Below are 12016 nucleotides of genomic sequence, written 5' to 3'. Positions count from 1 at the left end.
CCCCCCCCCAAGAGCTTTTGTGGGTGTCATAAAAGTAAAAGTAAGGACTTCTGAGCAACGAGCAACCACCCCAACAACACAATAAAGAAGAGACTTAACCCTAACCCTTTACTAAGTCTAACCCTACCCCTAGGCCTATCCCAAAAAAGAACCCGCAAAGGCCAGCACAAGTTCAAAATAACAAAGAAAAAAAGAAAAAAAAAAAAACACTTCAAAACAAACAAGGAGCATAATATGGCCTACATTGTTATCAGGTTTGATACAATAACACTATAGAAATGGAATATCAATCGTCCATATAGATCTAAACAAATCTAGATTAGATCTACATATCTAGATCTAGAATCTAGTAGAACAAGTGAATAGGAATAGGCCTTGAGAAATCCGCACCCGATTCCGAACAGAGGGACTCAGCTGAGTCTGAAGATTCTACATGAATAATTTACGCACCAGATGAAATTAATGCTTTTTACCAACATTAATATTACAGCACAACCTATAATAGGGTTTTCCACAATAGAATTGGAATATGAATCCTCCGTTGAGGTCTATAATGATCTTATAGATCTAGATCTAGTCGAACATGTGAGTCAGACTTGAATGAATCCACACGATCTGAACAATCAGTCAACAAACGAAATTCAAAAGGGCCGCTCAAGCACGAAACTGAAAGTAGATAATTTAGGTCGTCGTCCTTTTTCGTATTTCTACTCAGGTTTCTTACATAAACGCCGGCGTAAGCGGACGGGAGAAAAAGGGGGCGCTGGCAGTCAGCAAGACCTCGAACTTCGTACATTGACTAATACAGGTGGGCCTAGCGATAGCATCGGCCCGCTCGCGGGTCGGGTTGCGATTGTCGGCAAACATGCAGGTCTATCTACTGTGCATAAGAACATGCTACTATCCCTCTTTTGGGATTGGCCTGAAGACAACTTCAGTGAGTACAAGACAAGGTATCCCTATCCGTAACAAGACAAGCTACGACAACTGCCAGCACTCACCGGACGCTCTTCCATCTGTTCGGCACTGTCGGCCGACTGGGGCCCGTGCAAGAGCTCCTCCGTCACGTTGCGTCCCGAGGTCGGGTCCTTGATCTCAATCAGCCGCCTCTCCCGTGGGGCGGGGGCACTCCGCGCAGAGCCCGGGCCCGGCATCGGACCTCTCACCATCTGACCATTCGGGGCGAAGAACACCTGGCAGTTGTTGGTGCCCCCAAAGGCATAGCTGTTCGGGGGGGTGAACAGGGGCACCCTCTGGTGGTACTAACAGGAGCAAACAATTTTTTTTAGTCATAAATCTTTAAAACTAAGGAAAATAACATCAGAATCAGTATCATCTCGCGACCTCAGTGCTTTCTTGTCATATCTCTATTTTTAATAACAGTGAAAACAGTTCATAACAAAGAGTTTGCTTTAGAAGAAGTCAAATTTTCAATGTTAAAAAAAAATGGATATGGGACAAGAAAGCACTGAGGTCGCGATCTCACTATCTATGGGAACTTGAATTAACAAGTGAATACTTTTGAAAATCGTTACAAACAAATGAAACAAATTATTGTCAGGGCGTGCAAACACCATGAATTTTTCAGCATCCGGCAGGCCAGTACTTTCACAATTTCAACCAGCTGGAACAGAACCCAGCAGGCTAATGCAACCTGCAACACATAAACCCTGATGTCTAGAAAATACAGTTAAGACTGATATCCCGTGAAAATTCTCTGAACGTGACATTGTATTTCAACACCAGAACTTCACAGCTAAAAAGTGTTCTCGGGTTGGTTAGGCGGGTGCTCTGCTGTGGTTTTTCTCCTTCTTCTTATCCAACATCTATGGTCCTTATCTCAACTCCTCCTTTTCTTTGCGTAAGCTACTCTCTAATAACACCTCTAATCTCCAGCACCTATATGACCTTCTTGTGTTGCAAGTATTGTAAAACTCTTTAACTACAACTACATGCGGGCAGTATTGCACACAGACGCAAGTTATTCTTGGCAACTTTTGAGATAGGTCTCTATGCAATACTTCCCACGCACATTCAACATATCGGCTGCTCAGTGGAAGACTGGGCTATCTGCCATCTGGAAAAGTGACACACACGCCGGAGTCTTGCACTGAGCAGCCCCCTAGGTGCGGGGGCGGGGGCGGGAACAACTCACCATGTTCTGGGTGGGGATGACCATATTACCACCAGGAGGGAAGCCCGGGGCCTGGGGCTGGAGCATCAACACAGGCTGGGGAGGCCGCTGGCGCAAATTGTTCGGGGTACTTATGTAGTACTGCAAAGGCAAAACCTGATTTTATCTTAGAGCACAAATGTTAGCCAAGAAAACGGAGGTTAGCAGAGTCATGGTGGTAAATTTGCTAGATAAATAGGTGGGGGTGTACAGATTGGGGTTAGTGTTAACATGTCTGTGAAAAGGGTCAGTCGAGGAATACACAGTGAGCACACTGCAGTCAGTAATCAAGACAGTGCCAATCAAAGACAAGTTAGGCGCTGCGAAAAGAGCAGCCGTTTTAGTACAAAAGAAGGCATTCCATTAATTCCAGGTCACTTCCCCCGATCTTTTTTTACTTTCCAGTCATACAACCCAAAGCCAAGCACAGAATAGGAGAACGAAACAGATGTATAACCAAACACGCTGTTAGCCGAGTGTCCTGCGATTAGCACTGGCAAAGAAGTATATTACGGCTGTGAACAGTTCAGCTGGAGAACATCAAATACAAGACACTTTTCTGGTTATGGGGCAGGCTACAAAAGACAGTTCAGAAAGCACCAAAACAACATGCCTCAATTGCTCTCCACACAACATTCTGTGCAGTCCACAGAAACCAAAAAACTGCAGGACCACCACCAGATTTCCTTTCCTTCGGCGAAATAGCACAAATGTTCTAAATTATCATTCTCAACAGTGTTGAGCTGGGAATGCCCCGCTTGTGGCAAATTTCACTTTTTGAACGTTTTCCCCCCCATCTACCGTTTTCAGTAAAATTGCAATTTGAATTGACAGCTGTAAACATTGTGATTTCTCTTGGACATTGTCTGCTTGCCTAATCTGCAAGCAGTCACACAGAACGGATGAAAGAGCAGATGGTACTGCACACTTTACAGTACTGCACACTTTACAGTATTCTGCACTGGGCTACACAAGTCAGAATTTGAGAAAGCTCAAAGGCAGATACATTGTCAATCTCATTGAGTGTTTGTTTGGAGGACCTATGCCGGCTAGATTCTCCGAGACAATGGGCTATGACCAACTGAAGGTTGAGCAACCAATGCGGGACCTGTGTGATAAATGTAGGCAAACAGTCCAAGTTGTAGCATATCAACAATTGAAAAGTGTTGAGCCGAAGTCTTAGATATCCGTATTATTGCTCTTGTTTCCTAAATCAGAGCTTCCCTGAGGCGCAAAATCATCAACAAGCCTTTTCGTGAAATAACTTTTTGCCAGCTTATGTGACTTCGTTTGCCTACAGTCCTCGGCAGTTTCCTAGCTCTGGGTTGTGGGGATTGGCTGGCACCCATTTTTGCCGACACAATTACAAACAATGCCATTTCATGCCCATCTTACACAAGAAACCACCAAGTACATGGCCTGAAAGCTACATTTCAAGTTTCCCGCTGCATTTTGTTTCAGGGCAGACATGTTGCGTTAAGGATTTGTAAGGATGCCTAATCCAGACCCTAGATTTTCTTTTAAAAATTTCCCACAAAAATTGGGAGCTCTACAACAGCCTTCATTCAATGAAGAATAAAAATATACATACAAGTAATTTTTGTGATATAAGCAAAGCGTAGAAGTAGAAATACATCTTGTTTGTGAAATAGACATTTAAAATCATAGCTATCATATCTGTGTCAGGAATGCAATGCAATGCACATGTTCACTTTTGATGGAGAAGAAATAAAAAGGCCTCTTGGAGGATACATACGACATCTGTGATTTATTACTATGAAGCCTGGGATATTTAGTTAAAGGGTTATATTAAGAAAAGTGACATGCGTGATGCCCAGATGCCCCCCCCCCCCCCAAAAAAATATTTTACGCAGCGGTAGAGCCATTGACGCAACATACCTCTTACAGAAGGGGAAGAGAAAGAAAACAAAAACCCAGCTCTATCATTGAAGAGTATTCATTTTTCAGCAGGTTACTGTCTCTGCCTTCCCGGTGTCACTTTTCATAGCATGACCCCAAAGCTCTTTTGTTACAGACCCATTACAACAGTTTGGGCTAAAATGGGAAAATCACCAAAGACAACAAATTGATTTGTTAGCTTAGCAAATGGCGATGATAACTCAAAACAACGTTCTAGAAAGATCAGAAAATACTGTCAGAGACAACTGCCAGTGAAAAAAGACACCTTTGAATAAACTTTCATTTCTGATACTGTCTGTCAGGGTAAAGAGCCATTATATTTTGTCCAACGACCAACTGAGAGGTGGAGTTTCCCTACCCAATCATTTGCTGAGTGATCCAATTGTGTGCCTCCGCCAAGTCAACGTCTGCCCCCGTCCACACTACTTCATTTTTTTATCATTAGTGCGTGAATATGGCGGATTGCACGGTAAGGGTGTGAGAGACAACACAGGGTTTATTTTTTAAATAAAATTCTCCTGTTGTACAGTTTTGTGTTCAATTTGTGCTGTTTTGATTGTGTATGTGCCCAATAAACACGTGAACAAAAAGCAAGTGCTGACTTTATTTCGTTTGATATTTTGCGTAACAGTGTTACGGACATCAGGATTTAGACTTATTGCATTTCCCAAAGTTCACGAGTCTGACAATTTTTAGTTTTAAATGGCATATTGTGATAGACTTTCTCCAAAAATGGCCAGAACACCCAAGAAGTATGTTTTTCTAATGTGATGAGCGAAAAAAGGGAAATATACCACCGGTTTGAAACGGCAACGGACGAAGCGAAATGGTGGTCATAAATCGCAGGAGTAAGTCCTACGTTTTGACTCTACGCGAAGTGCTAAATTTACTTTCAAAAGCAAAATGAAAGTTTTTATGCTCAGACTACGCGATACTCAATTCTACATCGGTTTTAGCCATAATTTGCGAAAATTGAAGAAATTATTAGTAGATTCGAGAGTATTTTGTGACGCACCCCTGCCGCAGAGTCTACGACAACCGACGTCCGGGATCGGCATTTCTTGGAGATTTACGGAAAATCCCGAGGGCTTTCCGCGAAGCCGGGCCAAAAAACTAGTTCCGTTTGGCGCCCTTCTTTCATTTTTTAGCGTCCTTTTCGATGAGGTGGATGTTTTGTCTTGTTTTCCAAGTTTTTCCTTTGTAAGACTACAACGTGCAGAACCCACCTACATTGAAACGCATTACAAATCCAACCCAATTACACGTGTTTATCCATCATATTTATTATGTTTGTAATGATTGAAAGACTGCAACACAACGTGCAGCACGTGAAGGAAGTAAACAAATGACGCTAGGGACAAAAATAGGGCGCTCTTTGTGATTGTCTTGTTTGACACCGATAAAGCTTTGAGCCGCCCAGATCATCGCAGATGATGATTTCGTGGTCTTATAGGCTGTTCCAACGTTGTGAGCCATTTTTTCAACTTATTTGTTTTTAGTTATTCCCTTTTTTATTGTTTATTGTTTGTTTTTATTATTTTCATTCATTGTGTACATAATGATTTTTGTGGCCAGGGAATTCAATTAAACGGATTATAATACAGAATTTGGTGATATTCATGGATTTCTTTTTTCACAAGCCTTTGCTGTCTCTCTCTAACAAACATTTTGATTTTTAAATTCCTCTTTAAAAGACCTTTCCAATGATACAAAATACATAACCTTTTGAAAAAGTTCAAAATCCTGAAAAAAAAATTGGGAGTGGGAAACCTGTGGGTCCTCCCCGTGAAATCTGCCATATAATGCGTTAAAAAAAATTATTATGCAGGCATTTCAAGCCCACATCGTAACAATTTAGATCATTTAGGAGGCGGGCTTCCAACCCAGGATGAAAAGAATACAAAATCACAGCAGAAAGACTAAGATACTCTATAAAGTCTCTATGTGTGCGAGGTATGAGGTATCTGTCTGTGTGATGTGCCTGCGTGGGAGTGTGTGAGGTGTCTGTGTGTGTGTATGTAATGTGTCTGTCCGTGTGTATGTAATGTGTCTGTCTGTCTGTCTCTGTGTGAGGTTTCTGTCTCTGTCTGTGTGATGTGTCAGCCTGTGCGTGTGAGTGTGAGGTGTCTGTCTGCGCGTGTGAGTGTGAGCTGTCTGTCTGTGTGTGTGTGTGAGTGTGAAGTGTCTGTGAGCTGTCGGTCTATGTGTGTGTGTGTGAGTGTGAGGTGTCTGTCTGTGTGTGTGAGCAGTTGTGGAATCCCACTTACTGGGGGTTGGGTCTGGGGTTTCTGTCCGTCTGTGTGTAGTTGTGTGTGTGATGTGTCTACGTGTGTGTGAGTGTGAGGTGTCTGTCTGTGCGTGCGATCAGTTGTGGAATCCCACTTACTGGGGGTTGGTTCTGGGGGTTCTGCTGGGGCCTCATGGTTTGGCCGGCCTGCTGGTAGAAGGCTCCACCCTGTACCAGACCCTGCTGGGGGGCCGCGCCCCGCCCGCTGCCGCCGCTCACTCTTATGTCGTTCGGGGCGCTGCCATAAGCCTGAAATCACGTATACAATTCTTTAAAAATAGTCTTAGTAAGGTTTCTTAGTTTTAGTTTTAAAAGTTCTACTGCACTTGCAACATATAACATTTTTAAAAAGTCTTAGTTCAGTAGTAGTAATGTTTTTTAGTTTTAGTTTTACAGTAAAAGTTTTACAGCACTTGAAGCACAATAAGGTCATATAAGTGCCGAAGATTAAATGTGTTACAAGGGAGTAACAAACACAAAAAAGGAGGGGAGATACGGACGATAGGTGTTTTTTTTTGTTTTAGTAACAGTGTAACAGCACTTGTAACACAATAAGGTCATATAAGTGCTGAAGATTAGAGGTGTTACAAGAGAGTACCAAAGACAAAAAAGGAGGAGAACGATAAATGCTTGATAGGAAAGAAGGAGCAAACCACACAAGAGCACCCTCCAACCACCCACGAAGTTCTATTCCTGAACAAGACAATCCCCGTAGATGGTAGAAACATGTCCCCCCACTGTCCACATCACCTGATAAGACAGCAGCTGCTGCCCTTGTTGCTGTGCTGGAGTCTGTTGGTACTCAAACACACCCTGCGGCAGCTCTGAAACAGCAGGCAACAAACACCAGCAATTAGACTTACTACAAAAGAAGGAATGTCTCAACATCTTGGACAAAACACCTACGTCTAAGCATGCCACAGCCACAAGGGTGAAAAGAAAATGCCGTTCAAGTTTCAAGTCAGCCTGATCATTGATTCAAATCACGGAAACTAGTATGCAATGAAACAGTGCGGGGGTAAAAGAGTTCTATTTAAAAATTTATTTTTTAAAAATTGCGGTGGATTCCTTTAAACAACTTTTATTTCGGTAAATTTTTCCTCTCACTTCCGCAAACAGATGCACTGCTTTGTGGGTCATAGTCACAATGCCGTACGATTCATGATTTGCTGCATATCACCACATGAAGTGACATCATATAGCCATTAAAACTTGCGAATAAATTATTTTCAAAAAAATTTCAAACATACCTAAAAAACATCAAAGTATACGTTTAAACTACAAGGCTTGTTACAAGGGAAGCAGGCCCCCCTGACACCAACCGACGGATCCAAAAAAAGAGCGCAAATCACGTAGCAAAATAGATCTAGATCGATTAAAACCTTTTAAATATTTTTTTTAAAAACTAATTAGCGACGGACAAGAAAATGATCGTGTTTAGCGCATCAATATTATAGATCTAGTAGAAAATGGACACCTAGTAGCTCAGCGTGAAATGGGAGGGAAAGGAAAAAAAGGTGAACAAAAATATCTTGCGCGCTCGGAAATAAGTTCGCATTTACACTTAGCGTAATATAGATTTTTAGTTCCAATTGTTGTTTTTTTAATTTAACATTTCCAAAACTAACAAATAAACTGCGACGGATAAGTTTTTTAAAAAACTATTATTTCAAAAACGAATAGATTTATGACTGATATAATAAAGTCAACATTTTAGTTTTGTATAAACGGATTAAAAGGGAACAAGAAAAATTGGTGCTACAATCTAGATATATCTATATTATATCTATATCCTAATCCTGAGCATGAGAGTGAAAGTACAATAATGCTTAACGTTAAGTTAACGACCTTGTAGATTTTATTACACTGTCGATGTCGATACTGTGTTTATCATCATCATTCAACCATCACTCTTCAAAAGTTCATGTCTACTGTTTAAAAAAAAAAAACTTCAACCATCACTCTTCAAAGGAAGTCTATACTGTGTCAACCAAACTCCAACAACCATCACTGATCTTCAAAAGATCATCCGACTTACCATTCCCACCCTGAGCCTGAGCCTGGTACATGTACTGGTAGCCAGAGACACGATAGTTCCTACCGCCAAAGGAATGTCGGTGTCCACCATTACCACGTCCCCGGCCGTGAACATTCCTACCACTACCTCCGCCATCATCGAATCTTTCAGCACGCCGTCCATCCATTATAATAATATAGTATCCACTTAATTAGAGAAGAACGTAAGCCATGCCACACGTGGTGCACAAAAAAACAACAACGAAAGCTAGAATCTAGATCTAGATTAGATCTAGACGCGTCCAGTCCAGCGTGGTTTGCGGGACTCACAAATTACAATTATTGCTTCACCTAGATCTATATCATAATAAAAACTTCCTTCCGAATCCGAAAGGATAATTATGTAGAACAAGTTTAGTATTTTCAATGGGAAGAAAATAAACGCGAGAAGAGATGAACACAGCGAGCGTGCATGCGTCTGTGCTTCGACTTAAAAGTCAGTCGACAAAAGACCGTTTTAGTGGACGATAGTCCCGATTTCCGGTAAAGAACAAAGGCGGCTTGCGCGAGAATCGACGAACTACGTCTTCATACACCAACCATGTGATTTTTCGGCGACATCCGACGAGTTTTCCCGATACCCGGTTGTGACACGGGTCGGCATAACAACGTCACCGTCCGTAAACCTGCAGCTTTGGCCAAAAATTATCAAAAGGAGGGCGGGAGGGTGAGGGAGGGTGAGGAGACGTGCTAAACAAAGAGCAATCTTGACCACCTGGACGCGGCGCCCGTCAACACACAGCAAACAATGCACACGGGTGGGGTGGTGGCGAGTGACGGCCCGCGGCGATAGGTTGGTAAAAAAAAAACTTGCAACTTTGCAATTCATATATGCAACTTTGCAATGCATCCTGTCGCACACCCACCGACTTCCCCCCCCCCCTTTCCAAATCTATGTGCACTCGCCGATTCGCGACTATTGCAATAATTGGTGGAATTATATTATAGATTCTACTGATGGTGAAATTGTGAATTCTTCGCGGAATTGGGAGGGGGTAGCGCCTCGGGGAATGAGAACACCCAAAAACTGCAGCAAAAACTAGAAATCGAACTTCTTACGACGAATCTCAACACGGACTTCCGGCTAGTCGATCTGCCAAAGTGAAAACTCCTCCCACGGTCATTAAGGATCTAAAAAGCCTGTGCTCCAACGCGAGAAAATAACTTCACGGAAACAGTCCACGTCATCGTCACTCAACACTATCATAATGTCAAAATAATCAGGTGTTCAGAAGGGGGAAAAAATAAACCAAACAACAACAAAAACTTTCGTGCAGGACATTATTTTAAAAATAAATGTTTCATTCACCTAAATCTGTTACTGTATGTATTTTTAGACGAAGAATGAGACTCGCACCAACCGACATACTTCATTCAACTCTGCAAACACATGTATTACTACTTGACTCTCATTAGGCCTTTACTTTACTAAATTGTTTCATTGGACCTCCCTAAAAAAAAACCTACATAATTTCTTGAGAGCGTGCACCCATTACAAGTGACCAACTCGGCACTCTCCGCCCCACAGTACGGCCCTGACTTCCCGACCACCACCACCACTACCACGGCCGGGGAAACGGGGATGACAGCCCCACCCGCTGTTTTTTGTAGTTGTTTTTTCTCTTCACCAACACTATATTATTGTTAGAACCCGTTTTCTCAACAAGATACTATTTCAGTAAAAAAAAAAGACAAGAGGAACTTCATTTTGTTTAACACCTATTTTCCATATGGTCGCTTTTAAGAACAAGGGGGCTATCCCGGAAAATGCTGTTTTGAGAAAATCGAAGGTAAAGTTTTCGCCCCTTGTTCAGTTTCTTTAAAAGACAAGGAGAGTTTTCTCTATAACCAAACAAACATACACACCAGTGAAACCAAACATCTCCTATAGAAAAGGGCAATGCCCACTTTTTTTGGTGGAGGTCAAGATTTCTGGAAACCCCCGAAATCTGGGTCAGCCCGCTGGTCCCTTAAAAGCGACCATATGTGTAGAAGACTATTTCAAAATAAATGGGTTTTATGAAAGACTGAACGAGTCGATGCTACTCCCACGTGTCTCAAACACCTTTTCAGATTTAAAGAAAAGAGAAAAATGGTGTGTCGGGGGGGGGGGGGAGAGACAGACTTACATGAACGAAGATGGGCATTTATCTCTTTATGTCTATTCAAATCTATACAGGCATGCATATCATTTATGTACATGATGCATTCATAGAACAAAAAAAAACAATAAAAATAAAAAAATGCTCAATCCAAGATTCTGAGGGTGGTAGGAGGATGTCACTAAAAGGCCCTATTTTTGTTTCTTTCCCCCTATCGTTTCTGTTAATATTATAACTAGAGAATAACATACTAAGAAAGGAGGAGAGAGAGAGACAGTGACAATAGTTACCTGACAGGAAAGAAGAAGCAAACCACGCTACAGCGCCCACCAACCACCCATTGGCACTCTACAAAAAATCTTGTTATATATTTTAGTAAGGTTTTACATAAGACAAAAAGACTATACAAAGCATAGAACAATGAAATCTTTAGAAGCATACCAGTGAGCTTCATAGGTACGTTGCACATGATCCATCCACTGTGAAATATGGTTGGGTAAGTACATGGATCTTAACATTCCCCTATCAGCACTATTAGTATTAGGTTGTTAAAGAGGCCAGTCCTGTGAATGTAACATGACAAACCTCCTCCAAAAGGACTGAGCTCTACCATAGTAAGTCATACAATGCTGGGAAGGATCAAGACAAAAAGACAGTAACATCAGAGAGAAAGAAAAGTAGGACCTACCAGTAGAGGTGGCCAAATTCCGGATAAATATCTGGATAATAGGATAATCCTCAATAAGATATTATCCGAATTCAGACTCTTTAACTCTCTTTTTTCCTGACCCGAATGCCGAAGTGGGTGCACCCATTTGTTGAAATGATGCTACCCACTTGTCGAAGTGGTTCTAACCAAATTTGCCGAAGCAGTTCATATCATCTTATTTGCCGAAGAGGTGCATAAAGATAGTATCCGGATTTTGCTAAAGAGACTCATTGCCCAGTCCTACCTACCAGTGGCATCCTCTACTAACCACCCACAAGTGTGAACTTTTAAAGAAAAAAAAAGAAGAAGAAAGGAAGAACTTCCGTAACGAGCGAACACCCCCACAAACACAATAAAGAGACCTAGATCTAACCCTGACCCTAGCCCAAACCTAAACCCTACCCCTCTGCTCCACTCTCCCACTTTTCCGCTGTCTCATAGTGGTCGCTCGTTACGGAAGCCCTCCCCAAAAAAAGAAGAAAAAAGGTACTCACGTGTCTGTCCAGCGTAGAACTGCTGCTGAGGGGGTGGGGTTCCAGATGGAAGAGCGCTGGCAGCGAGTTAAGGAATTCAAGTGTGTCTTGTGAGAGGAAACATGACATACTCATCCACATTCAACTCAATGACAAACAAACAAAACGCAAGACATACTCATCCACACTCAACTCAATGACAGACAAACAAACAAGCAAACATCACATGAAAGGAACACCATAATAAAAAGTCAAAGCAACCCAATACCCCCCCCC

The 12016-nt window shown here is 42.0% G+C and overlaps 1 protein-coding gene across 5 annotated transcripts in view; it reads right to left on the bottom strand.

Moving 5' to 3' along the window:
* Window positions 1–12016, bottom strand: part of LOC101845107 (eukaryotic translation initiation factor 4 gamma 1) — a 95700-nt gene that overhangs the window by 67058 nt on the left and 16626 nt on the right. For 3 of the 5 annotated variants that reach the window (XM_005101097.3, XM_035970464.1, XM_035970465.1), the window contains exons 3-7: window positions 11762–11817; window positions 7131–7204; window positions 6480–6629; window positions 2156–2290; window positions 1002–1262 (exon numbers count right to left, since the gene is read on the bottom strand). In XM_005101097.3, the coding sequence (XP_005101154.1) occupies window positions 1002–1262; window positions 2156–2290; window positions 6480–6629; window positions 7131–7204; window positions 11762–11817 (676 nt within the window). The remainder of the gene's footprint in view (window positions 1–1001; window positions 1263–2155; window positions 2291–6479; window positions 6630–7130; window positions 7205–11761; window positions 11818–12016) is intronic. The other 2 variants (XM_005101098.3, XM_035970466.1) reach the window with 1 other exon arrangement.

This window comes from Aplysia californica, unplaced genomic scaffold (assembly GCF_000002075.1).
Source record: "Aplysia californica isolate F4 #8 unplaced genomic scaffold, AplCal3.0 scaffold00270, whole genome shotgun sequence".
NCBI lineage: Eukaryota > Metazoa > Mollusca > Gastropoda > Aplysiida > Aplysiidae > Aplysia > Aplysia californica.
This window is presented reverse-complemented; position numbering and strand designations above follow the sequence as displayed.